Source organism: Calliphora vicina, chromosome 5 (assembly GCF_958450345.1).
Source record: "Calliphora vicina chromosome 5, idCalVici1.1, whole genome shotgun sequence".
In the NCBI taxonomy this organism is placed as follows: domain Eukaryota; kingdom Metazoa; phylum Arthropoda; class Insecta; order Diptera; family Calliphoridae; genus Calliphora; species Calliphora vicina.
Genome location: NC_088784.1, coordinates 110451298 through 110478445, shown reverse-complemented (window position 1 = coordinate 110478445; position 27148 = coordinate 110451298). Strand labels below are relative to the sequence as shown.

The 27148-nt window shown below is 32.9% G+C and overlaps 3 protein-coding genes across 7 annotated transcripts; all 3 read right to left on the bottom strand.

Moving 5' to 3' along the window:
• Nucleotides 1–3644: 3644 nt before the first annotated feature.
• On the bottom strand, nt 3645–14935 carry LOC135959599 (protein dopey-1 homolog). Of its 5 annotated transcripts, none has more exons than XM_065510563.1 (13): nt 14614–14935; nt 14105–14361; nt 13859–14040; nt 12432–13371; nt 12049–12359; nt 11664–11976; nt 10692–11580; nt 10517–10625; nt 9323–10457; nt 5389–8872; nt 5122–5317; nt 4719–5046; nt 3645–4651 (listed from the first exon to the last, which is right to left on the bottom strand). In XM_065510563.1, the coding sequence occupies exons 2-13, from the start codon at nt 14255–14257 to the stop codon at nt 4430–4432; spliced, it is 8262 nt and encodes a 2753-aa protein (XP_065366635.1). In that variant the 5' UTR covers nt 14258–14361; nt 14614–14935; the 3' UTR covers nt 3645–4429. The 5 variants fall into 5 exon arrangements, with proteins under 5 accessions (XP_065366635.1, XP_065366636.1, XP_065366634.1 ...); XM_065510564.1 differs by having other exon boundaries at nt 14717–14935; XM_065510562.1 differs by having other exon boundaries at nt 14733–14935.
• Nucleotides 14936–17304: 2369 nt separating this feature from the next.
• On the bottom strand, nt 17305–17794 carry mRpL42 (mitochondrial ribosomal protein L42). The gene has a single exon (XM_065511625.1). It carries the CDS (start codon nt 17747–17749, stop codon nt 17372–17374), a length of 378 nt encoding a protein of 125 aa, XP_065367697.1. The 5' UTR covers nt 17750–17794; the 3' UTR covers nt 17305–17371.
• Nucleotides 17795–19909: 2115 nt separating this feature from the next.
• Nucleotides 19910–25531, bottom strand: Tsp47F (Tetraspanin 47F). The gene is made up of 5 exons (XM_065511807.1): nt 25307–25531; nt 21226–21414; nt 20849–21166; nt 20590–20746; nt 19910–20311 (listed from the first exon to the last, which is right to left on the bottom strand). The coding sequence occupies exons 1-4, from the start codon at nt 25379–25381 to the stop codon at nt 20597–20599; spliced, it is 732 nt and encodes a 243-aa protein (XP_065367879.1). The 5' UTR covers nt 25382–25531; the 3' UTR covers nt 19910–20311; nt 20590–20596.
• Nucleotides 25532–27148: the final 1617 nt, after the last annotated feature.

The window sequence follows — 27148 nt, the reverse complement described above, 5'->3', positions numbered from 1 at the left end:
GTAAATATCTTATCCATGTGCTCATTAGACTCACCAGAAAAAACATGCATTTGCATATTTTGGTTTCCCTGGTGATCACTCATATTTCCCACCAAATATCGATTTTTATATGAAAAATCTAAAATCACTCATATTTCGTTAATAAGAGGTGCTAGAAGAAAGAGGACAAAAATCTGTGATCAAAATATCGATGAAATCCTCATATCGATGTGATCCTCATATTTCCCACCAAATTTCGGATTTTATATGAAAAATCTAAAATCACTCATAGATCGTTTATAAGAGGTCCTATATGAAAAAGGACAATAATCTGTGATCACTCATATTTCCTATCAAATATCGATTTTTATATGAAAAATCTAAAATCACTCATAGAACGTTAATAAGAGGTCCTAGATGAAAAAGGACAATAATCTGTGATCACTCATATATCCCACCAAATATCGATTTTTATATCAAAAACTAATTTTAGGTTTTTGATATAAAAATCATTAATAAGAGGTCCTAGATAAAAAAGGACAATAATCTGTGATCACTCATATTTCCTACCAAATATCGATTTTTCTATGAAAAATCTAAAATCACTAATATTTCGTTAATAAGAGGTCCTAGAAGAAAAAGGGCAATAATCTGTGATCACTCATATTTCCCAACAAATTTCGATTTTTATATGAAAAATCTAAAATCACTCATATTTCGTTAATAAGAGATCCTAGATGAAAAAGGGTAATAATCTGTGATCACTCATATTTCCCACCAAATATCGATTTTTATATGAAAAATCTAAAATCACTAATATTTCGTTAATAAGTGGTCCTAGATGAAAAAGGGTAATAATCTGTGATCACTCATATTTCCTATCAAATATCGATTTTTATATGAAAAATCTGAAATCACTCATAGATCGTTAATAAGAGGTCCTAGATGAAAAAGGGTAATAATCTGTGATCACTCATATTTCCCACCAAATTTCGATTTTTACATGATAAATCTAAAATCACTCATAAATCATTAATAAGAGGTCCTAGATCAAAAAGGACAATAATCTGTGATCACTCATATTTCCTACCAAATATCGATTTTTATATGAAAAATCTAAAATCACTCATAAAACGTTAATAAGAGTTCCTAGGGGAAAATGACAATAATCTGTGATCACTCAAAATCTAAAATCACTCACATATCGTTAATAAGAGGTCCTAGATGAAAAAAGACAATAATCTGTGATCAGATTATCAGACTCATATTTCCTATCAAATATAGATTTTTATATGAAAAATCTGAAATCACTAATAGATCGTTAATAAGAGGTCCTAGATGAAAAAGAACAATAATCTGTGGTCACTCATATTTCCTATCAAATATCGATGTTTATATGAAAAATCTAAAATCACTCATAAATCGTTTCCAATAGATCCTAGATGAAAAAGGACAATAATCTGTGACAGTGATGTTAACCGTACGGTAATTACCGTATTGTACGGTAATTTAGACCTCTGTACGGTAGGCAGGTAATTTCTACATTTGTACGGTAATTTTAAAAGGTTTAAATTTTTAAAAATTATATCCCAAACGTTATATTTCTATAATGTGTCTACATATAAGGAGTGAGATCGAAAAATTCTTAACATACATATATGTTTATAAAAAAGAAACCACTAAACTTACAGCTTTAATTTTTTTTTTATTTGATTGAAATTATTATTACAATTTACAAAAAAAATTATTTTTATAGTTTAAATCACTAGTGATGAAATTTTGAACCTTTTTCGGAAACCCTTCCATTAACGTTTTTATAGTGCTTTCTGTCACTTTGCTCGAACATGTAGTCCATCTCCGTTTAAAATCTACCACACTTTTGGACACCTTTTTTGTACTCTTCAATTCTCTTTTAACAAGAGCCCAATATCTCTCCACTGGCCTTAGCTCCGGGCAGTTTGGAGGATTTGCCTCTCTTGGTACAAATACCACATTATTGTTCTTGTACCACTCAAGGGCTTGTTTGCCATAGTGACAGGATGCCAAGTCAGGCCAAAAATAAGTGGACACATTATGAAGTCTTATGAATGGAAGCAGCCTTTTTTGTAAACATTCCTTGATGTAAATTTCGGTATTTATAGAGCCCGTTGTAACAAATGAGTGGCTTCTTTTGCCGCAACTGCATATTGCTTGCCATACCAAGAACTTTCTGGGAAATTTTGTCTGCTTTTGGGTCCTAAACTTTTCTTCAACATTCCCTCGAGCATCAGCAACATAAAATTTTTGACCTGGAAGTTGCGAAAAATCTGCCAGAACATACGTTTCGTCATCCATTATGCAGCAAGAATATTTTTTTATAAAACTTGACTTCAATTTCCGTGCTCTGTTTTTGGCCTCTAAATTTTTAGTAGCGTTCCTGTCAGGAACTTTTTGAGCCTTGTATGTTTTTAAACCTGCATTAGCTTTAACTTTTCGTACCAAATAGTCCGAGCACTGAGCTAACCGGGCTGCTTTCCTACCGGATGTGTTGGGAGCTCTTTTGAAAATGCGTTCTATTTTTTTGGCTTTAGAAACATCATGTGGACCATTCCTTCTACCTGAACCAGGTTTTCTATCAACTGACAAGTTCTCCCGGTACTGTTTAATAACATTGGAAACAGTTTGACGGCAGACCTTTGTATGCTTGGCCAACTTTTTGTAAGACCAAGTTGGGTTTTGTTGAAAATATTTAATAATTTCAGTACGCACTTTTTTCTGGTCACTCATTTTAATCAGATTAACAAAAAAATTAATATAATTGACATTACACATAATAACTGACATGTTTTTCAAAGGTAACTTGATCAAAAAAAAATTCAAATAATACTTGGGTTAAAAAATGTAATGAAAAACGTGTGTTAAGAATTTTTCGATCTCACTCCTTAATGTACATATTTTTCATTAAAATAATCATAAAACTTTGAGGATGATGATAACCAACTACCACTAGACAAAATATATCTAGGCGGTAAAGTAATCGCAAGTCTTTCAAGTATGGATATTTCAACATACAAATTAGTATTAAAAACTGATCGTCATAAATCCCCAATTGTTCGATACCAACATTTCTATAATTCCTTTAGTTTTGCATTTCCCAGAAGCTGTTAAAATGGATGAATTTAAATAAAAAGATACGGAATTTATATTATAAGGCAAATAAATGATTTTGATAAAAATGGCATTCCGCTGTTTTACAAACATGGTCCTATATTTAAAATCCACTATCTTTGATATTCACGAAAATTACTTTTTGATAGTAAAATGTTCAGTAAAACAGTACTCATCTATGGTGTGAATTTCTTACAACCATATTGTCTTTTGCTGTTTTATTTGCATTTTTGTTATTTCTCTATGTTATACAATTATTTTTTTCCGAATGCAAAAGCCTCTATCTTTTCAAATAATTTTTTGGAATAATTTCTTCTTGCAATTCATGTTTTCTTACTAATTTTTGAATGCTGAACATGAATTTTACATTTTTCAATCATTTACAAAAATTAATTACCATGAAAAAATTTTAACATTATGTTTTTGGAAAATATAAGGACAATAATCTGTGATCACTCATATTTCCCACCAAATATAGATTTTTTTATGAAAAATAACGCATTACTTATGATAAGAACTTTTTTTTGTTTGAATAATATTCAATTTATTTATTATAATTTTTCTTTTAATAATGTACAATAATCAATATTTTTGTTTTTGTCAGATTCACAGCAATAATAATAATAATAATATAGTATATATAATATGATAGCAATATCTTAAATTACAGTTTTTTTTTGTTTGTTTGTTTAATTTAATTATTTATTCTTGTATTTATTTATTAATGTAAACTTTCTTTGTTCCTTCTTTAAATCAATGATAATAATTGTGTTTATGCTGGCTGATCTCGGTTTATTAATAATCTGTTATTTAATAAGCTGCTGCGAGAAGAAGAAATCGTAGCAGTGAATTTTAGCAGCTGCAAAATCGTGAACAATTAACAAAAAAAGAATATAGAAAAAGTATCAGTAGTTGTTGTTGTTATTTTGTTGTCCATAGGCCGCAGATAAATATCCAGTTTTCAAACATAAAATGGAAGATGGTTGGTCTCCGGTTTTGATTTAACAATTGCACCACGATTCAAAGACGACGTTACGTTACGCACACAAGAAGAAGAAGACGACAACGATGACGACGAGGAGGATGAGGAAAAGGCATGTTTCGAAAATGACATTAATGGCGAAGAAGACGACAACAACGGAGATGAAGTTAATTTAAAACTAGTAAAAGAGCTAGATACCAATCGGCGTTTTGTAGAAGTGGTGGTTGGTGTATTAAACTCATTGTTTGTGTTTGGCGATGAGAGTAGAAGCGTGTCCTGCACTAAAGCTACCCCATTAGTTAAGTGTGAGTACGACTCTTTTCACCTGGGTGTAGTACTAGTGGGCATTCTCTCCAAAAAATCTTTGGACAGAATATCCTCAATTTCTTGCAAACAATTGCTGACCTCAGAGTCAATGTCTGCGTGATTATGAGGATTGGGACAGGCTACACTCAGGGTAGAAAAGAAAGCGTACAGATCTTGTAATGAGTTTATCTGCTGGCAAGTAAGCATTAAATGTTTGCCCCGCTTAAAGTTTAGCGTCTGCAAAAAGTAATACAATCATTATAGATAAATTAATTGACTGGTCATTGCTGAAATAACTTCTTACCGGTGAATGTACAGCATACTTCATATCCATTAGTCTGGCTATACGTCTAATGTGAGGCACATAGAGCGCGGACATGCCAATGCTTTCCTCATTCACTACACCATTCGGTATTGGACCTTTATCGGTCACATCAAACTCCGTACCCACGAACGCCCAACGATACATTTGAAAGTGTGGCAAAAGTGTTGCTGGCAGCACACAGCCCATTTCCAGGAGTTTCGATGCCTCCAGTTGAACAGAACGCCAATAATAAACTTGGCTTTGTGTCGACATCCCATTGTTTGTAGCTGAAGAAGACCACGACGCATCCATACCGGAAACCATGCGACTGGAAAATGTCAAACGAACAATTTATTTACAAAATTTGTTTTCATTTGTTAATATCTTGATATTAAATATTTACCTGACATCTTCACCGTCACCTTTAAGTTCCTGTTCGAGGGACAAGAATACTTGCACCATTTCAGCAATAATTATAGGCCATAAGGAGGTCACGTGATCGGGTGACATGCGCAGCAATAGAACGCGGAAGCATAAGAACACTGCTGCTTGCACAGAGGGCACGTTGGACAGCAAACGTAAGCTGTTGGCTAATTGTTCTGCAAAAAAACAAAAATATATTCGAATTTTTGGAGAAATATTGAATTTGAAAAGCTCCTCTGTAATTTACCTTGAATTTCTGGCATGTACTTGTGATACTGATCAAATTCACTGCAAAATATTACAAATGCCAAACGTTTCAGTAGCATAGAACGTTGTTCGTACTCTTGTTCCCTGGAGGTGAATATATTTAAGCTGCCAGTTTGTGTTAGTGATACACGACTCATCAATTCACGGAACGTCGTATTGTCGTAGGTCATCAAACTGTCCATGATCTGTTTCCAAAATGGCAAGCATGTAATGTCCATTTGAAAGAATGATGTGTCCAAGAGCAAATCCATCATGTCTTTGCGCCAAGCCTTGCGCGTATACTGGTAGCCACTCAAGGAAGCCAACAGACTGGAGCATGCGTAAAACGAAGGTATATTGCGAGTGGTATGATTCTTCAAGTATGGTGTTATATTGTAGAGGAGTGTAGTTATAATCGAGACCACTTTGTCCTTTTCTTGAGAACCGTAGGCTACATCCAGAAGATTGGCGAGTATGGCAGCTAAGACACTTTGAGCTTGTACGGAATATTTTTGGATGACACCAGTACCGCCAGCACTCGAATTTGACGTTGTGTCGCCGTCAGTTACCATTGGTGCGATGTCTTCCTTGACGGCTAAATTACGCCTTAGCCAGGTTGTTTGCTCCAAACAAGACCCAGCCACATTAGAGAGAGAGTCAACCAGACGTGAAGTGACGTCGTGCAAGTCGCGTATATCTTTCTTATCCTGGAATGGCATTTGAGGACAACGCTGGACGAATTCATTCAGCAACATTAGAATTGTGAATTGTGCTGACGGCGTTAGAGACAAACCATCCTTTAAGAGAGCTAATAAAGAGGTCCAAGAGTCTCCCAGCTGAGGAGCTGGTGCAGATTTCATATAAAAATAGAACAGCTCTAGTGCAGAGACTTCTATTTTCAAATTTGAGGGTGGTCTGTGAATAGGTGGCGGAGATTTCACCACTTGATGTAGTGTTTGCACAAACGAGTCCATGGGCATAACTCGTATACTGGAAACCAATGAAACCAGACTAAGTTGTTCGGCACAAGCCTGAGGCATGGAATTCCTTTGATATTGCTGAGGTATTGTAAGATTTTTGTATTCGTGGGCACATTTCTTGCGATGTAGTTCACCTCGCTCTTGCCAAGTAACTGCTATGGCTGCTAAAAAGTTGGCGCCATGATGTAAAGATATTGGCGATAGGAATTCCATCAATTGTTGTTTTATCTGTCTAATTTGGCCCAAATCACTATCCCATATGGCAGCTACACTGGATACTATACGTGGTAAATGAGAGAGTACTGCATTTCTGGCTGCCATTAGTTGCTGATTTTTGGGTGCCTGCACATCTGCCTGACTAGTGGTTGAACTAATCGATGTTCCTCCCCCAGGTAAGAGGGAATGGACAATGCTGTTGAATAATTGTCCTGTATTGGAATTTTGTGAAGCTATCGCGCTTGTTTGTGGATAAGCCTGATTGAACAGTTGCGAGAGTGTTGTCTGCTGGGTATTGTCTAGCAGACAGTAGTGACAGAGTACTGTAATGGCTTCCAGTTGTGAAATGACATAGTCGGGTGGCAAACCCACTTGATCTTTCAGATTCATTTTTGTCAGATGGTCGATATTATTGCACAATTGATGCACCACACTGATGACAATGTTTGTTAAAGAGCCAAAGTTGAAACAATTTAAGGAGGACGTCACCAAATCGGTCCAGTTATGATGTACTGGCTGCAAACGCTCATCTTGTAAGGCGCTTAAAATGGCAGACAGAAACATGGGTTGTTGACTAATGACACAATTGGGTAAATATTTCACAGAACTCAAGGAAGGTTCGCCCGATGTTAAACGAGTTGGAGAAATACTCCCCGAATCTGTAGGTTCATTGGTGTTCGTTCCACTGGTGTCGTTTTTCAACAGTATGACCTCGTACTCCAGTTTAATGACCACCATTAAAAGTCTCAATAATTGAATTTGAAATGCCTCAGCATGTAAATTATCATCCTGTGGATTATTAAAGTTAATTATCTGCTCGGCCATAGTTGAGCCAAGATAGTGTTGGCCATACGTGTTCACCGATGAATTTAAACAATGTAAAATGACTTTTTGTAATTTACATCTCGCCATTAGGTCTGCCAAGTAACAGGCCAAACCTTTGCCCATGCCTTTGACTATTTCAATTAGCTCGGCACAGATGAGTGTCAACAACTCAACACTTTCCAGCTGAACACGACAATTGCCCATAACATCAGCTCTGGTAGGTGGCTCACTAGCCGAATCATGCGAGTCGACGTGGAAAAAGCCTCGGGCATAAAATAGGCACAAAAGTAACAAAACCTCCAAGTGCATGCAACCTCTGTAGCTCTGAGCAAATTCTGATGTTGTAATGCTGCCCGCGAAACCTTTTCCCGCTATACACTTGCGATGTCTTGTCAGCAGTTGCTTCAAAGAGCCACTTGATAGGGAAGTGGTGATAGAAAGACACAGAAAAGTACGGGTATCACAGGATATTATATTCCTTAAAGTATGAAAGGCATACAGTGTTTGCTTCGTATCGTAGACATTCATATAAATTAGCATATGATTTTGGTACAAGGGCAGTAGCTTTTCATTCTGGTAACGTTTTGTCATGGAACCCTCAAATGAGGTGCAACTTTTTGTGGATGATCTCTTACTGGACACATCTTGCTTGGTCAGTTGCGAAGAGGCCGATTGTCGGAGAATTTCAAGATTTTGCTTGCTTTTCTCTATCGTTTCAGGTGTCAATTCCCATTCTTTATTGTGCGATTTTACAGTAGTTTCCAAATTTAACGTTTTCCTCTTCTCTTCGATATTAATGAATTTCGAAGTAGAATCTTCCTCATCTTCGGCGCTCTCTTTTGCTATTTCTCCAGTAGTAAAACTGTTATTACTGTCAGTGGATATTTTCGATATACAACTCATACGCTTGCTATCCATTTTCTCCTTTTGGCCCAATGGCGATTTATTCGATTTCAGTTTTTTAATACGATTCTTTAGTTTCTTTTTTCGTTTAGTTACGGCTGTATCACGTACTTGCTCTATAAGATCCTCAACAAAACACTCCACTTGGCGTTCTTCGGACTTGGTATCGAAATATTCATCAGCTGGATGGGCATTTTCCTCATCCTGGTCCAATTCTAAGGAGAGCGGACCATGTTCGTCGGTGGTAGTAGAGGTTAAACTTGTCTCGCCGGGTGTTTTCTCCCTAGTCAAATGGTAAGTTTTACGATTTTTAATACGTTCGTGTTGCGACAAGAGCTCCGTTACACTTTCAGTGTGTCCTACGTAACGCTTTAGATCCGATTTATTTTCGTATTCGTACGTCTGTGTTATAGAATCGTCTTTTTCAATGCTGGTTTCTCGTTGTTCTGACTCTGAGTCAAAAATACTGCTGTCCGATTCATCGGTGTAGTCTTGGTCAAATGCTGCTTCATCATTTTCATCTTCGTCTAAGTCATCGGGATCATCATCTTCCATTTGAGTCTTAAAGTAGTAAAAAAAAGTCAAAATTTATTTTTCGATCGGCTGCATCGAAATGATATGAGACGTGTAAGGATGCTCTCAAATGCAAACTTTTATCTTGTTTTTAATTCCGCAAAATAAATAATAACTGGTTTTAGCTTGATATGAACGAAACGAATATTCGGCTGTGCCGAATCTTATAAATCCTGATAAATAAAATTTAGGTAAGAAAAACGAAATTTGTTTATTTTCATTAAATTCGAAATAAACGAAGTGAACTAAAGAAGTAAAATAATTACTTAGGACCAGCTACGCAGACCATGTTCAGCTAGATTTATCTACCATGCGACAATGAATTGATTATAATTAATGGAACTTGGAGTTTTAGCACGTTAATATAAAATTTAATTAAACAATATCTATAAGCCCATAAACTGATTTGATAATGATTAATACAGTGTAGCAACTTACCTCATTAATATTTAATTTCTCCTTTACCTGTAGTGTTTCCGGTTCTTGATCATCATCAAAGTCCAATGAATTCTCCAAAGGATTTACAATTACTCCAATAGGTGTAGTCGGCGGTGCGGCCACATCTATGCCACCGATATTGGGGGATGTTGAGGTGGATGCTGTTTGATCACTGACAAAATTTGATGTCTTATTTTTACTGCTCAAAGCAACACCGAATATTTTCTTGTGGAAAGTACGTATGGGACTACGCTTCTTGTGGTGGCTGGTCGAATCGGATATATAACGTATATTGCCATATTCCGAACTAACCGCGTAAACATCTGCCTCGACGGAGCTGTCGACGTCGGTTGGATTGTTATTTTTGCCATGGCCATTTAACGAGGATGTTTTTGAGTTTCCATTATCTTCGTTGCCCTTTTGCAGGAGATGTAAATGGACAATGCTAATACGTTTTGTGTTGGAAGCTAATAAAATTTTATAAAGAGGTTTAACCAAACGCGAAAGGTCGCCTCTTAATAGAGCCGATTGCAGCCATTTGGTAACGCATGTTCGCACCGACATATACGGCGGCAAGCCCAACGTGTCTAATACTTTAAATTGTAGTTTTTCGAAACCTCTCGTTTGTTGTTTATCGCGTCCTAAATGCCACAGCAGTTCATACTTTTTGAAACTTATTGATTCGCTCTCGCTCAACTTCTCAATAGATGAATGCTGCACCAGAAATGTGGGTGCTACACACATCATATGTACATCGGTGGCTCTGTCACTGTTGTATGAATTAAGAGCTGTTGTTTGTACCTTTTCCGGCTTGCGACTATGATTACGTTTAGTTTCCGACGCTTCATAGGCAGCTGTGAAATGTTGTTGCATTGTCTTGGCAAACATACGATTGTCAATGATGCGCTCAATCAAGCCACTTTCTAAGCAATTATGTAGTTGATAGAGTAAAGCACATACTTGGGTGTTATCGACTTCGTGTTCACCTAAATAGTCCCACAACTTGGAGGCTAGTAAATGAAAAACTTTAGTGTGACGCTCAATATAGTGAACATGACCAAATTTGAGTAGAGGAAGCATAACTACAAATGTAACACCGGGACTTGTGGCATGTTCGATTTGCGATTTTAATAAGCTAAAATGTTTAACAATAAAGTAAGACTTTTTATGGCATAGAAATGAATTTTTTCTTACCTTATTAGATCAAAGAGTGTTGTAATAGAAGAAAGTTGTAGTTCTTTGTCGTTTTGTGTATAACAGGCCACAATGCATAGAACCTTCAACCAACTGGGTAAATCATTTTCTATAATAATAAAATATTTATTAAATATTTAAAAATATATATATTAAATAGACAAAAAGAAGTTACCATTCTTTTCCAGTGTTATATTTTTATTGCAATTTGGAAATGTTGACATTTCCACCAACAAATTAACTGATAATTTGATAGCTTGTCTCAGTGATGACGACAGCTGCAACTGTAGTATTGTCTGTAGTCTCTTTTTAGTCAACTCATCAACTTCGTAAGCATTATCTTCAACATCTCCATTATCACTGCCATCGGTGTTTTCACTTTGTGCTTCATTCAGGGAACGATTGAGCAAAGAGTGCAACTGTTTGGATCTGTTTACCACATGTATCTTGAGAGTTTCAAATAGATTATCAATGTCTAGAATGCGACATGGATTTATATCCTCGTAGATCTGTTCATGCTTGAATATGTTCTCAACATTGGGGAGTTTACTTTCAGCCATATTTTCCAAAGTATCTTGATTCTGTATTTGCACCTTGACGAAGCATTTGTTTGATTTTGGTGGCTGCGTAGAGATTTGTAGAACTTTATGGCTCAAGTAAACTTCGAAAAATATTTCATATTGTTTTATACACTTCTCAAGTATGGTGGATGTTGCTGAGGCTTCCTGTTGCTGTAAATCGTCCTGTTGATTGCAAATGTCTTGATAGTTGAAAATGAAACCTTCTGTGTGCTTTTTCGATAATTGTTCCAAAGGGGCACTTTTGGGTTCGTCATCTTGAAATTCATAGTCTGGCGTATCGACGGTCTCATTATAGGAATGCTTGGAATCCCTAATGGATGAGGATGACTTGTCGTGAGTAATCGAAAGTTCTTGAGGCCTCGCTTTCTTGGGACTCATACGTAAACGATTGGCTTTAGCTTTTATTTTTTTAATGCTAGTAGGAGTGTCTAAATCTGAAGAAGATTGGCGTGGATCAATTAGCTGGCCAGTATCTGGACATATCTGCAAATAAGATTATTTCACAAAAAACCAAATTTCATATTTTTGTAATGTTTTTTTTTTATTGTCGTTACTCTAATTCTTACCTCCTTGTCTAATTCGGATAGTTTTGAAAACGACTTGGCTTTTTTCTTTTTAGTAGGACTTTTACGTTCCATGTGTTGATTCGAATTCGACCTTCTTATGTGCTCTTCATCGCGAGCTGATGTCATTGACTTGTTTAAATTCTCCGGATTGGCAAATTGATCCAGCTTTGAATCTGATTTACTTTTTTCCAAAGCATTTGACCCCAATATTGCCGATATTGGTTGCACTCTGGTCGAGCTATTGTCAGCTTTATCGTTGTCACTAGATTTATAGCCTTGTTGAGCATTGCGAGGCATTAGTTTAATGGGACTTCTGTGCGAAAATAGTGAGTTAAATTAATTAATCATGAAAACAAACATACATGCTTGGTTTTAGAAGACTTACGTTATCATAGGTTGTACTCTGGAAACAATTTTCATACAGAGTTTTAGAGAAGCCGTTACCTCATCGTTGGTTAGATTTTCCAGATGCACGGTCAACATTTGTGTTATGGCCAAAAATACTTTGGGCAAATAGATGCGTGTCGTTTCATTGTACATTTCCAGAGAAATTGTTTCTAAAAGAAATTCCGTAAGAAAGCAAATCTCCACCAGGCTTGGATCGCCCGAGCCCACAACACATTGAAAACGTTGATCGCCACTAACCGAGCGACTGTACGACTTTTTGGACGACTCGGTTTTATTTACCTTTTTGGTCTTTAAATATTAAACAATAAATGATTACAATTAACTTGTTTCCATATGCTATTTTTCTTTTTTGAAGTTTACCTTTTTACACGATTTTTCAAACATTGTTGTCATAAAACTCCATATATATGCAGGATCAAAGGTGGCAAAGAGCAAATTTGAAGATTTTATTACTTCAACATTTCCGCTCGATAAAGACATGGTGCGAATTATGTCGCATAACACATAATCCAAAACTGCACTACCTATGTCGGCTTTATCCAAGAGGGAAACCATTATGCGATATGGCTTTAAATCGACGGGGGAACATTGTAAACTAAACTTCAAGGTAGAAATTAATGCTTGTATGACAACATGTCTCGAATGTCGTTCGAAATAAGTTTTCGTCTGTTCACCACCATCTGTGCTGGTTATGTCAACAATTGCCTCATAGGTGGGTGAATTTTTCATTACTTCCGAACCCAATAGCCATGAATACAAGCGTCTATTCAATGACATGTCACGTCTTAAGATCGTGTGTAAGCCATTCGTCACCAGCTTTATCAAGTCCATTTCGGACAATAGTTTTGTGTGCATGGGAAATCCAAGCAATAGAAATTCTAAGGTGTTCCTTTGAACCAGGATGACACTGTCATTTAGACAGGCACATAATCCCGACATCATTATATCACGATTATGACCCATAACATAAATTTGTTCTTGCATTGTTGTACGTTTATTGAAATGCTCCAGGAGATAAGAAATGGCTGGTAGTCGTACCGATGCATTAGTAGCGACACACTCCCAAAGGACGGTATAAAAATGTGTTGGGTTTACGGCAGTGCACACTTGTGTCAGTAGTGAACTGGTACGTTCAAAATGATCTAAGCCACACTCATATCCAGGTAAGACGCCACTCAAAAAACCACTTAAAGCCGGTCGAAGTTTTTCGCCTAAGGGCACAAAATATGTTTCATAGATGCCCAAAAGAGCCGGGCGGACATTCATGGCAGCATAACCGAGTAACGGAAATAAACCCGAGCTGTAAACAAGAGAAAATAATAATTTAATTAGAAGATTTTTTTTGCAACTCACCACTATATTTTAAGAATATTGAAAACGTTTATAATATATAAATTTTCAAGGGAATATCTTTTCTAATATAGTAGTAATATGGATATGACATGAGATCATAGTGAATTAATATACTACTAATATTTTTTAAAAAGTTCGAAATTTAATCAAAATAAAATGTAGGTATTTATCATACACATGTACCTATGAATTAAATACTTTTTATAAAACCCTGTCCTCTATCTTCCATAGAATTGTCAATTATGCAGAATTATGTAGGATTTGGGCAACATTAAAAATATTGCTTGTTCTTCTGCAAATTTGAGCTTTCTAAGATAGAGGGTTTTAAATGTAGTGAGTCCCTCGATAACATATTTCGCATATGAATTATTTGTGTGTGTGTCGTAATACGAGTAGTATGTATTTTCTTATTAAATATTAATAAATATAGGTACCTGTATATAAATAATTCGGTAGCCAGTCTTTCTGGACCTGTTTTTGCAAATATTACAGCATAAGTTTCCAAAGCTTTCAGATGCACGCCCGAGGGCAATGCGGGATGCATACATTGCGCTAAACGTTTGGATATTTTAATACGTCTTGGTATTATTTGGTACTGCGTGTTACTGGAAATAGCCTGATAAGAAAAGGCAAAAAGATATAAAACAAAAATTTAGACATACGTCCAACGTCCTACCTACCTTACTAAGTTTACCCAGTGCCGATATAAGATCTGCCCATTCTGAGGAATATTCAAAATTTCTCAAGGCTTTATCTATATTAGACATGTAATTTCGGTATTTGGCTTCAGCCATAAGTTTTTTCTCTTCCATTAAAACATCAGCCGACTCCATGATGACGACCAAAAGACGACGGCTGATGACTCGAAAATAATCAGTTTTTCGTTTTTGTTGTTGTATGTTTTTCTACGCTGCTTTATTTGTAGTTGTTATTGTAACTTAAAAAATACAACAAAAAAGAAACAAGAATTTTATTTATTTTTACAATTACATTAATAATGGAAAATAATTTTAAACACAACCACAAAATATAAAAAAAAAGAAAACTACATGAACGTTTAAATCAAAGTGTAGAGTAAAAAAAAATAAGAATGGTTGATTGGTGATATCGTTTTTCTTGTCGTTGGGGTACACCAGCACACACCACCACTGCCATGAATGTCGTCAAGGGGGGATTTTTTCTTTCATACATAATTGATTATGAGTAAATTAACAAATGTTACACGTAAAAATGAAGATATTTAGATTTTTTTAGCAATTTCTTCACTATTCTTAATTTTTATTATTTTTTACTTTTATTTTGTATTACTTGTCCTTCAACTCCTTGTTTTTGTTATTTTTTTTTTGTGTCTGCCAATCTATTTAATTTTTTCAACCAATTTGTATGTAAACATTTAACTGCTGACGCATAACTTTATCCCTTTGTCGTTGTTGTAGTCAGTATCATTATTGAATAAATTTTATAATTCGATTGGCTTTAGATTCATTACATTTTTTCACAATTTTCTTATATATTATCGTACATTAAGTATTTCTTGTACACTTTTCATAATTAAAGAACATTTTTCAATGCATTTTGTGTGTTTTCACTTTTATTTTTTTGAGAAAAATTTGCAAATGTCGAAATAAAAAAATACTAATCAGCAATGTTACCAGACTGCGACGATGTTACTAGACTGCGGCAATGTTGCCAGACTGTACAACTACGGCTCATCTGGCTGACGTCAAACATAGTACACACACCGTGTATTTCTTATGCGACTGATTGGTTTGAAGACCCCCTTTTTCAAAATGAAAAACCGCATATAAAAAAATGGTTTTGCTCATATGAGAGGCTCGTGACGAGAGCAGCGCAGTCGGCCTTGTTGTTAGTCCGGCATCACTTTCATTGTATGAATGCAAATAGCCAGACTGAACAAAACACTTAAAATCATTCCTGTTTCTTAGAAGAATATTACCGTTATATTCTTAAACAGTTTTTAAATTTATCAAAGGTTTATAAACAAATAAAATTTAAAAACTTTCTATTAAGATGAAAATGATGATAATATATTTTTAATATAGTTTTATGGATAATTTATTTAAACATAAATATTACTTAAAAATAACAGTTATCAAATTTTAATTTTTAATAAAGATTTTTCTAATTTTGTTTAATAATTTAAATAAATATTGATTAAATTTCATAAAAATTAATTAATTCGTAATAAATGCTTTAATGTAGGGATCAAATTTAATTTCGAAAATTTAATTTATTTTGCATTATTTTTCTTGTGGAACTAAAATTTGTTTGATATTGATTTTGTTGTTACACAAATCACTTTTAATGAAATATTTCCACATAACATTTTTTCACAAAAAGCGTAATGTTTTAAAAAATATTTACAGATTTGATATATTTGTCAATTAAATTTTTTTTTGCCGAATTATCGCTATAGAAAATTTTGTGATAAAGGCTCACAAATAGAGTTGTCAAACCGGTTTTCGAATTATATATTTGAAAACCCGTTTTTTCCACAATTTTCCGTTTTTATTAACCTAGCGTTTACACATGCAAGTAACAGTTCGAAAAACACAATACATTCACACTTTTGCACTAACACAAGCACACATGCAGCCACTTACAGCTCACTGCCTAGTGAATTTCGATGGACAGTGATTTTTTGACACTTACTGCAATAAAGTGTCAAAAACACAAACAGAGTTGCCTAACTAAAAAAATTTAAAAAAAATTACTGGATTGTGGTAAAATAATTATTATATTTTTAACTTATTTTATGTATATTTGTAAAAAAAATGTTTTTTCTCTTCAAATATGAATAAAGAACGCTATTAAATTAATTTAAGAGCACTAATCTCATTAAAGTAATAATAATAATTATTTATAACAATTATTTCCCTACAAATATATGTATGTGGTATCCTAGGCAACTCTTAATAATAATGTGTTTACGTTTTGACGACATTTTTAAAATGAACTTTTACTTGCATGTGTAAACGCTCAAGCAACTTGTAGACATTTCGATGTATTTTCGACATTTTCGATAATAATACGTATTCTCAACTTTCCTCAATCTACTTGCATGTGTAAACGCACCGTAAACCGGTTTTTACAAAAAGACGGTTTTCGAGTTATTGGACAAACCGGATTTTTTTTGTTTCGAATTATTTGATAAAATCGAATATATTTATTTTTATTTATTTTCATATATTATGAAAAATTTAGAAGCTCAGCTGTCAATGTTGAACAAAAAAGAAGTTCACAATCCACACAAAAGAAATAATATTGCAACAACTAGCGACTTGTAACACAATTTTGATTAAAGATAAATTAAATCTTTTATGCAAAGTAATTTTAACCGTAAATCCTACTTCAACTACCTATTTTAAAGCTTTGTTTCTGTTTCTTCTTTAATAAAAAAATAGTAATTTAAATTGTAATATCATCTTGAAATATTATTTTAAAAAATACTACTAATATTATTATTATATAAAAGAATGTATTAATATATATCCTTTCTTTTGATCTATGTAAATTTAAGTTATGTTAAATTAATTTAAAAAAACTGAATGACTTTTTAATGATTTAATAAAAAAAATATTTAAAATTTATAAATCAATTCTTAAATTAACCAAAAGGCTAGAAACCGGTTCTGGATAGAACAAACCAAAAACCGGTTTTTAAAAATTATGGTTTTTCGAAAACCGGTGTTTTCATATCATATAAAAATATGGCAACGCTTTATTTTACTTTTTTTGTTTTAGAGCGAAATACTAATTTTTCTGTCATAAAATAATAAAAAAAATATAAATCAGCTGTCGACAATAAATATTTGAATTGTTTATTAAAATAAATTTTTAATTTAAAATATCATGTAATATACTTTGGATACATCAACATATTTTTATTAATCCATTAAAACTTAACATATTACACAATTTCTTACATTACAAATATGGTCTATCCATTGGAGTGGATTTTGCTCTCTTATCGCGGGAACGAGGAAACCATCTGTGTTTGGTTGTATGTGTTAGACGCATTAGCTCCTCGCGAGCTACCTCCGGTCTTTTTTCTTTAAAAGCGCTCATAGCACTACCTAGTGCCTCATCCTTTATAAGAGAGGCAGACTGCTTCTCAGATGCAACTGGCAGCGGTTTTGTACATTCATAGGGAAAATCGGGCTCCGGATGCCAGGCAACAATTGTCTTACCGTTAGATGATATAGCCACAGCTTCCACTAGATTACGGCCTCCAATGGCATTTTTGTCTACAGCCAATTTTATGGAATTTGTAGAAAATCTGCGTAAGAAACGTGCGGCCAACATATTTCCAGTTGTTTTGTAATTCTTTCGTTGTCCCCTTGCCAATCAGCTGTTTTGTATAAATGTTGCATATAATAGTAGTAAATAACATATATAAAAGCTGAAAGTTATGAAAATGGCGACGAAATGACTGAATTGGCAATACTTTTACAAAACTACCGTTAGAGTTGGCTTATGTGTATAAAATGCATAGGTATTTTGCGAAATTTTTAAAAACAATTACAAAAATTATATTTAAAGTTTGTTTGTTAATATTTTGTCTTGGTGATATAGTTTAACGGTTGAAGTATCTGATTTAAGTAAAGTGTTAGCTAAAACAGCCCAAAATAGAAAAACATTACTATTATTGCTGCTCCTTCTGCACTCACCAACAAGTATCTTAAAATTTATTAAACGAATGCTATAAAGTCTTAAAAAGTAAAATTTATATAAAAAAATGCACAAATAAAGTGAATAGAATGAAAATCATAAAACAATTCCATTAAATCCAATTAAAAGTAAATAAAAAACATGAAGGCTGATAAATAATATCGGGAAAAAATGTTAATTAAAACGAGTATGAATATTTAAAACTTCTTGAAATTGGTAAGTTTATTAACAATATCCAAATTAAGGCTTAATTTTACAACACTAAACGACTGCGATTTTCTTAATATGTAATAGAAGGCTTTTTTTGCATAAGACAATAAGGCTTCAGCGGAACACTTAAAGTTGCAAAATTGCACACATATGTATGTATATACCTACATAAGTTCAAAATCATTTAATAAACGATAGTGGCGAAAATCTCCTGAGATGATGGGTTTTTACAGTTTCTAATTCAATAAAACTCTAAAGACTGTCTACATCCAATTCGAAAATGTTATTTATCGTGGAACTCACCATTACAACGGCCATTTCGTATTTAATAGAAATCAATATGTTGTTTCCATTGTTGAAATTGATAAATACTAAACTTTTACGTGTCATTCTCATTTAATATTGCTTGAAGATATTGGAATTCACTTTATTTATAAAAGTTTAATTTGTAACATAGCATTCAGTTTAATTAAATATTGATTCACCAACACATTTGGTAAAATCTGTGCATACGATTAATTTAATATTTGTAATCATGTATATTTCAAATCCGGTGTTCATATAACTATACGGCTGCTAAAGTAAATTGATGGCCAATCCATATCATACATATACAGGTAGGCCTCCATTTACGCTGTTTGTTGGGCCCAAAAAAATAGCGTGTAAATCAAATTCGCGTAAAACGAGGTTCTATTTTAGAACGAAATGCTTTTGTGGGGCGAATAATTTTTTATTTCGCGAAAAAACAATACATAAGTCACATAACAAAAAATAAATTGGGACCTAAAATCGCGTTAAATAGAAAACACATATGTATGTACATACATATCGTCACCTTAAATGAAAGCGGACGTAACTACACAAAAATTCCAAACATTCAAATCAAATTTGGACTTTTTTTAAATTTTTCAAAAATTTTATGTTTTTTTTTTTCAAATATGTAGGTCTTCAAGGAAAATACCTAAGCTTTCTTTTGAGAAAAAAGGCCCTATTTTGAAAAAAAAGTCGAAAAAGTTTTTGATTCTAGAAAAAAAAATTAAAATATTTTTAGTTTTTAATTTTTTTTTAAACTATTTGGGACACATTTTGCTAAGAACAATACATACATACATATGTAGGTAATAAGTTACATGTTTAAAAAAAAAAACACTTGTTTGGCCAAGTTGTCAAGTTTTTCTAACTCAGAGAGTTCTCGACCGATCTTGTTAAAAAATGTGTTTGTATTACTATCCAATAGGACTAACATTGGTGCAAATTTCAACCCCATCGGAAGACATCGATTTCAAAAGATGTTCACTTGACATTTGATATATTTATAATATGTTTCTTAAAATCAAATGGCGGAGTTTAGTATTAAGTGCGAATGGTCTAGCAACAATGTGAATGCAACATTTTAAAGTTTTTTCATCGTATTTTTATGAAATACGCAGACCATTCCCACTTAATACTGAACTCCGGTACTCCTTAATACTGAACTCGGCTAGTATTTTTCGGGCAAAAGACCTTATAAAATTATAAAAATATATGTATGTATGTATAGCTAATTAATCGTTGTGGACAATAAAAATGATGGCAGTTAAACAATTTATTTTGCAAAATATTCTTTTTATTATTTATTTTGATACATTAATACAATATATAAATTAATTGGATGATAAGCTTGTTGGAAACAATGACTTACTTAAACAATAACAAGAGGTAGAAAAATTATTTCTTTTTATTATGTTTTTTTTTTAATTTAAATTTAAAGCAATAATATGATTTTAAAATTAAATAAATATGTACTCGTAGTATACTTTGATATTTATTATTTCAATTTAGATTAATTGTTGCGTTTAAAACCCTTTGCATGACTTCATAGGTCGAACCTCTAAAATCCTAAATAATTTCGTTTTATGTTCCCACGCACACATAAGTATGTATGTAAGTACAAAGAAGGCATACTCTCTTAAATTAGGTCTAATAAATTGTACGTGCTAATATTTCCTAAAATTATAAATTAAAGAAAAAATCGTTAAAATCTGAAACATGTTAGAAAAGGCAAATAAGAGGCCATTAAGGTTTTTATTTCTTCTTTGTCACATTTTGTTTGTTAGTAGCGACAGTAATCCTATTGGACAATGAATTGGAGTAGTTTGATGTTTGTATGTCAGAATGTGTGATAATTTGGAAAGGTGGTCGGTCGGTCATTAGTTGTTGGTAGTTAATGTTGTTAGTGTTAGTTTTACTAATCATAGACGATGACGCAGTTCAATAGTTCTTACCAATCACTTATTTGTTTCGTTCGTGTCGTATGGTGGAAGCTAAATAACATGCTAATATAATGCCCAATATTTGTATGAAAGCAATACCAATGCCCACTCCAATTAATATTATGGCATTTTTCTCTATACGGTCTTTTAGTTTACCAACGCAACCCTCCTAAAAATAGAAACATAAAACAAAACATACATACATATTAATTCATATATTCAGTTCAAATACATATGTAAATTATTCATGTCTAATTACGAAAATATTTACCTGGAAATATTTATCCTTTCCTAAAGCCGGTGATTCTGTGCAATGGCCCACTTTTTCCTCAATATATTGGGGACGACAGCAACTGGGCGGCAGAGTTTTATTAGCACTCATGGTACGCCAATCGGAGGGATTGTCCACACCACAGCACATCAATTTACGTTGTATATTATCCCAGGCCATTGTGTCTTCATGGTTGGAGCGTTTTATGGAATCTTGTAGTGAAGTTTTAATCATCATTTCCAAATCACTCTTAAACACACTGGCCGCTATGCCCACAGCCAGTTCAATAATAAATATAATGGCCAGTAGAACCGCATACTAACATAAGAATATCGAATATAAATTACAATAATACAATACGATTTTAAAACACTTACCGCCAATAGTAAAGTGGGAGACTCTTTAATGGCACCAAAGCAACCCAATGAGGCAATTACAAATATAATTAGACCAGTTACAATTAAAACAATTGGCGGTGCAGTAACTTTCCCCTCTATGAAGTGATTAAATTCATTGACATCAGCTAAGACAACAGCTCCGGCTATCAAAATACCCAAGCCAGATATCTAAAGTATTAAAGAAAGGAATTCCAATATAATGATAGATTATAAAGTATTTACTGATATTATAAAAAGGATTTTTAATAAAACTATGTATAATCAATTACACCATAGTATACTAAAAACAACGATGGACTATATTCAATATTCTCAGTCTATATTTTTGAATAAGTACTTTTTAATTAAAATATTTTGTGCAATTTTGACTTGCAAACATGTTGATCTCTCTTTAGACTCGGTTTCCTCATTACAATGGTACCGACAGCTGTGACTGTAACTGTTGAAAGGAAGTTCCAACACTCCCTTTTGACTCGAAATGTCATTGCGATTCCCATTTAAAAGTTGCTTAGTAAGTTTCACATCGTAAACAGGACAAATTTCACTCCCAACTTTGCCTTCTGAAGATTTCGATTTTATTAGACCCAAGTTGTATTGCGGCAGATAGAGCAACTGAGTCATTTAAGGCGGATCTTGCTCTGGCTAGTTCGACGCCTGCTCATTACTCTATGTGTAAGGACCCAAGTGAGATAGACGTCATATCCTGGACAGTACATTTTAGCTTAATAGTTCAATTCAATGATCGCTCACTTTAGTTGATAGTTCATTTAGTTCAAATAATTGAATCGTTTAGTTGAACTAGTTCGATCATGAACTACCTAAGTCCATTGGACAGCTTTTCCTTACAATGTGTGACTAAGGTACACGACTTTGTATAATATTTAAATGACATAAGTCCTGCCTGACTCAATAAAGATTCTAATACTTCCATGATTTTTTTGCCTGATCAGCAATATCTCGATAAAAATTTGAACAAATTTGTTTGCTAATGACGCTATGTTTTACTATTTCCGAATTTCAAATTCTATTTCTTTTTCGCTTCTTTGTAAGTACTTCTTTTGCTAAGTGCCTACATATGTTTTTACCTTTCAATGCCACTACGCAAACATTTAAATATCATTTATTTTAAATAAAACATTTTCTTTAACAATGAAATTTTCCAGTAACCTTGCAGTTTCATGCACGATTTAATGTAATTTTCTTATTAAATTTGGAAAAACCAATATTTATTATTTATGTTTTATTTATTTATTCATTTGCATGATTTAAAGGTTTTTTTATTTTGTTTATTTATCCCTAGGACAAATCTAATCTAAGTTAGGACATTGTACTTATAGCTTAATGAATAAAATTACAATAATAAATGAATGAATTCATATGAATGTACATGCCAGTCATACATTCACTTAAATTCATGCATATGAACATACATATCGTCATTTTAAAAACAAAAGGGTACAACTTCCAAAAAAAATATTAAAATGTGCTATTTTAGATAAAAAAAAGTATGTACATCCTATTACGGCCCTTTAAAACGGCCAGATAGAAATAACCAGAGATCGAGAAAATAGGGCTAAGTCTCCTAATAATGCGCGTTATGAATCCTTGTATTTATAACTGCTAAATGGGAAAAGTATGATGTGAAATAAGCTAAACTTTTTTTTAGAACAAAAACAACTTTATGAATATCCCCATAAAAATAAATTAAAATTTCAGATGCGACCTTTTGGATTTCAGTAGACGTTATGTACTTATTACACACAGTAAATTTCAATAGTAACTATTTTTTTGAATACAAATAAAATAAATAGTGAAATGCTTTAAGCTTAACCAGTCAGTGTAAAGGACATTTAGTTGGACATGTTAATAAAAAGAGGGTTGATGTCAAATAAAACCAAAAGCTATTAGTCCAAAAATTAGATAATTTTGTATACATACGTCTACTTTTATGATGGCCTTTTAATGAAAGTACTAATGGTAGGTAGACATATGAATGTATGTAAATACATATATATAATTGCTTTAAACAGCTAGTCCTTACTTTTAAAGAAATAATTGGAATTTTTGTTATGACGATTAGGTTTTTGAATATATGTAATTGTAATAGCAGTTTCAATTAATTTCTGAATTACTCCAAAGGAAAATAAAAGTTGACGATTAGTTGACAAAATCAAAATCGATATAAGAAAACAATCAATGAAATTGTCGAGAAATGATGCCAGCAATACAGTTTTCATACAAATTCAAATCAAGCATGGTAAATATAGTACCAAGGCGAATTCACTTAATTTTTATATATGGAGTTTGACGTAAATGCGTTAGGGCAAATATTTTTTATGTGAAGTTTGACATTTATACGTGCTATTTCTATAATCATCTGTGCTCCCGATGACACCTTATTGAATGCACCTTGCATAGTACAATTGCACTATTTGTGGTACATTTTAGATATAATATCTAACATGATACTCCCACGACACATTTGGTACAATTTGAAAATTATCCAATTTTAATACAAATATGTATGTATCTTCATAAAGTTATCCCCTGTCTATACTTGATAAATTTTTATCATGATAAACGTCAAAATGATAAACGTCAAAGTGCTTTTGCTCAGACAACTTTGTCTTGACATCAAACGTCATTAATTGTTATGATAAATATTTGTCAAGTATAGACAGGGCGTTATGTATGTTTTTTGTTGGAATAATTAAGTTTTGGTGAAACTTATGAATTTGTTAAAATTAGAAAACTGTCATTCCAATTATTGGGTGTATGGCTAAAAAAATCAGGGATTTACAATAGATTGAGTGTCTTTTGAACGCGGTTTTTAATTGCCTATATGTAATTTTGAAGGGTACATATCTGTCATTTATTCTCATTTAGTTATTGAACATTATAGTGGCATTACTTCTTTAATTTGAAAAAAGTGCCGCTTAAGCACACCGATTACTAACCAAATCTTATGGTGAATGTGTTCCATCGGTTTCAACATGCTAGAGATGGATTGTGCGATTCAGAAGTATTGATTTTGACACGGAAAACAAAGATCGCCCTGGCCAGCCAAAAAAGATCGAAGACGAAGAATTGGAGACATTGGAGGCATTGGCCGAAAAACGCTCAGAATATGCGGCTAGACATGAATTCGAAATATTCCATCAAGACAACGTTTGCCACATGTTGCAATACCTGTTAAAAAGTATTTAGAATTAAGTGGTTGGGAAGTTTTGCCTCACCCGCTTTTTAGTCCAGACCGTGTCCCGTCGGACTACTATTTGTTTCGATCGATGCAGAACGCTCTCTCTGGAATACGCTTCACTTTAAAACTGTTTGGTTTGTTACTTAAATAAGCTTAACACAATGGATGCCGGAGTTCAGACATCTAATCGGTTTTGGGTACAGACTGTTTTTGATTGGTTCTTGGCCTCAAAAGCTGAGCCTTTCTTTTGGCTCGGAATCCATATGTTGCCAGAATGATGGGAAAAGGTCATAGCTAACAATAAATTTATATTGTACAAATTTTTCAAAATGAAAGTTAAAAATTTGAAAAAAAATCCCGCCTTTTTATGTCATACACCCTATAAATTATGCCTAAAACCGAAAAATGTTTTAATAAATCGGTAAAATTCAAAAATATATATAAATGTCCTTATTAAAAGTGGTCAAACTAGTTGAATCTTAAAAAAATAATTAACATGCTCTAAATATGAATATCCTTAGAAGTTTTAATGTTAAGCATCTAAACAATTCCTTTAAGAACTTCAAATTTCAATGTCGTACTTAAAAAGTTCATTTTCCTATCTTTAATAAGGAAAATTTATAAAGAAATTCACGAAATTTCCCCAAAAAGTTTTCACGGCTTTTGGGAAAAAATATTCCCGTGAACTCCCGGCAAAATTTCCGATTTCCGATTAGGAACCCTAGCATGTACCCATATCTAGGTACTCGTACACATTAACCAACAATATTTTCATACTTCTTATACATACAAGTAAGTAGCATTACAAAAGTTCTAAATATATAGATATTCAGAAATTCCCAAATACTTTCAAATACTTACAGCGAAAACCACATTAAATGCAAATAAAATGTATTTAATTACACTCATACCGCACGAATGCATTTTGAATTTCATTTGGAATAAAATTTATTTATGAAAGACGAAACTGAAAAAAGGTTTTCTTTCTAATGTTTAAATTAAACTTTTTTTTTTTCAACAAAAAAAAAGAAGTTTATTTTTTATTTGTATAAACGAACTACCGTTTGAAACGTCTGTTCAAAAAAGCGACTCAAATAGAACTGACCAAAGTTTAACAATTCGATTAACGACCAAAGTTGCGTCGGTGTCCGCAACACAACTAGTAACTAGGTCGTTATATACATATAACTTTCCTGCTGAGAGAAATAATGAAATCAACGCTAAGCAGTAACTCCTGGCAAAAGGGTAGGAAGTTGAGAAATTCTTACGAAAAGAAAGTCATTGTGTAGTGTTTTCTTTAAAGGAAACTGTCAATATTACTTGTGAAAAACAACAGCACCGACCTAATTTTGTTTTTCTATATAAAAAAAAATAGCCGTACATAGTTCAAAAAATGTTAATGTTCGTTTATTTTTGTAAAACTATGTTATAAATATGTATAAGGAGTTTGCTTTGATTGCTTATAATAACAATAAGAAAAACACCTTTCAAGTCGCTGTAATTTATTGTAATTAAAATGAAAATCTCCCTTTTTCCGCCGTTTATTTTCCAACGAAATTCTACTAAATTTTTATGTAGGCTTATGCTTATTTTGCTGTAATTCTGTTGAAATATTATTAGAACTTCTAGTATATGTATTGTAATGTATATAAAAATGTTAAAGTTTCACTTTTAATATTATTTTCAAATATGGCGTACAGTTTGCAAAACACATATTCTCCTCATACTCACACACCTGGAACATTTACATTTATTTGTAATTACGGCAAAGGTGTCGATGACCTCTTTTGTTACTATAGTTTTTATACCCTTCACCATGAGTGGTAAGGGTATATATGTATAAGTTTGTCATTCCGTTTGTAATTTCTACAATTTTCTATTCCTATAAAGTTTATATTCTGGATCGTTATAGATAGCAGAGTCGATATAGCCATGTCCGTCTGACTGTCTGTATGTTGAAATCAACTTTCCGTATCCCCAAATAACGTACATACATGATTCAGGCAACAGTATATCCACTATAATCCCGGTTTATCTGCCGAGAAAATCGGTATACAAATAGCTGAGATATAAGCAAAAAACCACGTCTAAATACCTCGATTGTTGACCTATTTTCTGTCTATATCTGGATTACTAATTAATTAATATAGGCATTATGGATATCTAGTGATTTGGACCTACAGTTGGTCAAAATCGGGAAAAATATTACTTGGACCGAGTTTTTTTTTACCAAAAAATTTATTTTTAACCATAAAATTTAAAAAAATAAAATTCACCAAAAATTATTTTCAGTCTCTTTCGTAAAGCTGGCACGGATCCAGGTTAACCATTTTGGGGGGAGGGGGATTGTGCTAAAATAAAGTAAAATTTATTTATTTTCTTTTATCCTTTTTTATATTAAAACTTTTCGGTTTTGGGGGGGGTACAATTTTCTTTTTTTCACCCTCTGGATCCGCTAATGTCTTAAAGTATACTTTGATGAAGGGTATATGGGATTCGGCACATCCGAATATAGCTCTCTTACTTGTTTATGTTTCATTTTGTACTGAATAAATCATTTTCTTCTATAGAAAATGAAATTTGACCTGTTAATATTAAGGTTGCGTTTAAAATGTTGATTATAATGTTGTTGAACTATTAATTATATGTATGTACATTAGGGTGGTCCTTAATAAACGAAAGTTGGATTTTGGCCATTCTCAC

Excerpts from the sequence above, each read along its gene's own strand:
- Tsp47F (XM_065511807.1), bottom strand. The coding sequence starts at position 25,381 with ATGAAATTCAAAATGCATTCGTGCGGTATGAGTGTAATTAAATACATT. Across the intron at positions 21,415-25,306 it reads CATTTAATGTGGTTTTCGCT|ATATCTGGCTTGGGTATTTT; the intron begins GTAAGTATTTGA and ends TTAATACTTTAG. Across the intron at positions 21,167-21,225 it reads CTCCCACTTTACTATTGGCG|TATGCGGTTCTACTGGCCAT; the intron begins GTAAGTGTTTTA and ends TTCTTATGTTAG.
- mRpL42 (XM_065511625.1), bottom strand. The coding sequence starts at position 17,749 with ATGTTGGCCGCACGTTTCTTACGCAGATTTTCTACAAATTCCATAAAA.
- LOC135959599 (XM_065510563.1), bottom strand. The coding sequence starts at position 14,257 with ATGGAGTCGGCTGATGTTTTAATGGAAGAGAAAAAACTTATGGCTGAA. Across the intron at positions 14,041-14,104 it reads CACTGGGTAAACTTAGTAAG|GCTATTTCCAGTAACACGCA; the intron begins GTAGGTAGGACG and ends TTTTCTTATCAG. Across the intron at positions 11,977-12,048 it reads AGAGTACAACCTATGATAAC|AAGTCCCATTAAACTAATGC; the intron begins GTAAGTCTTCTA and ends ATTTTCGCACAG.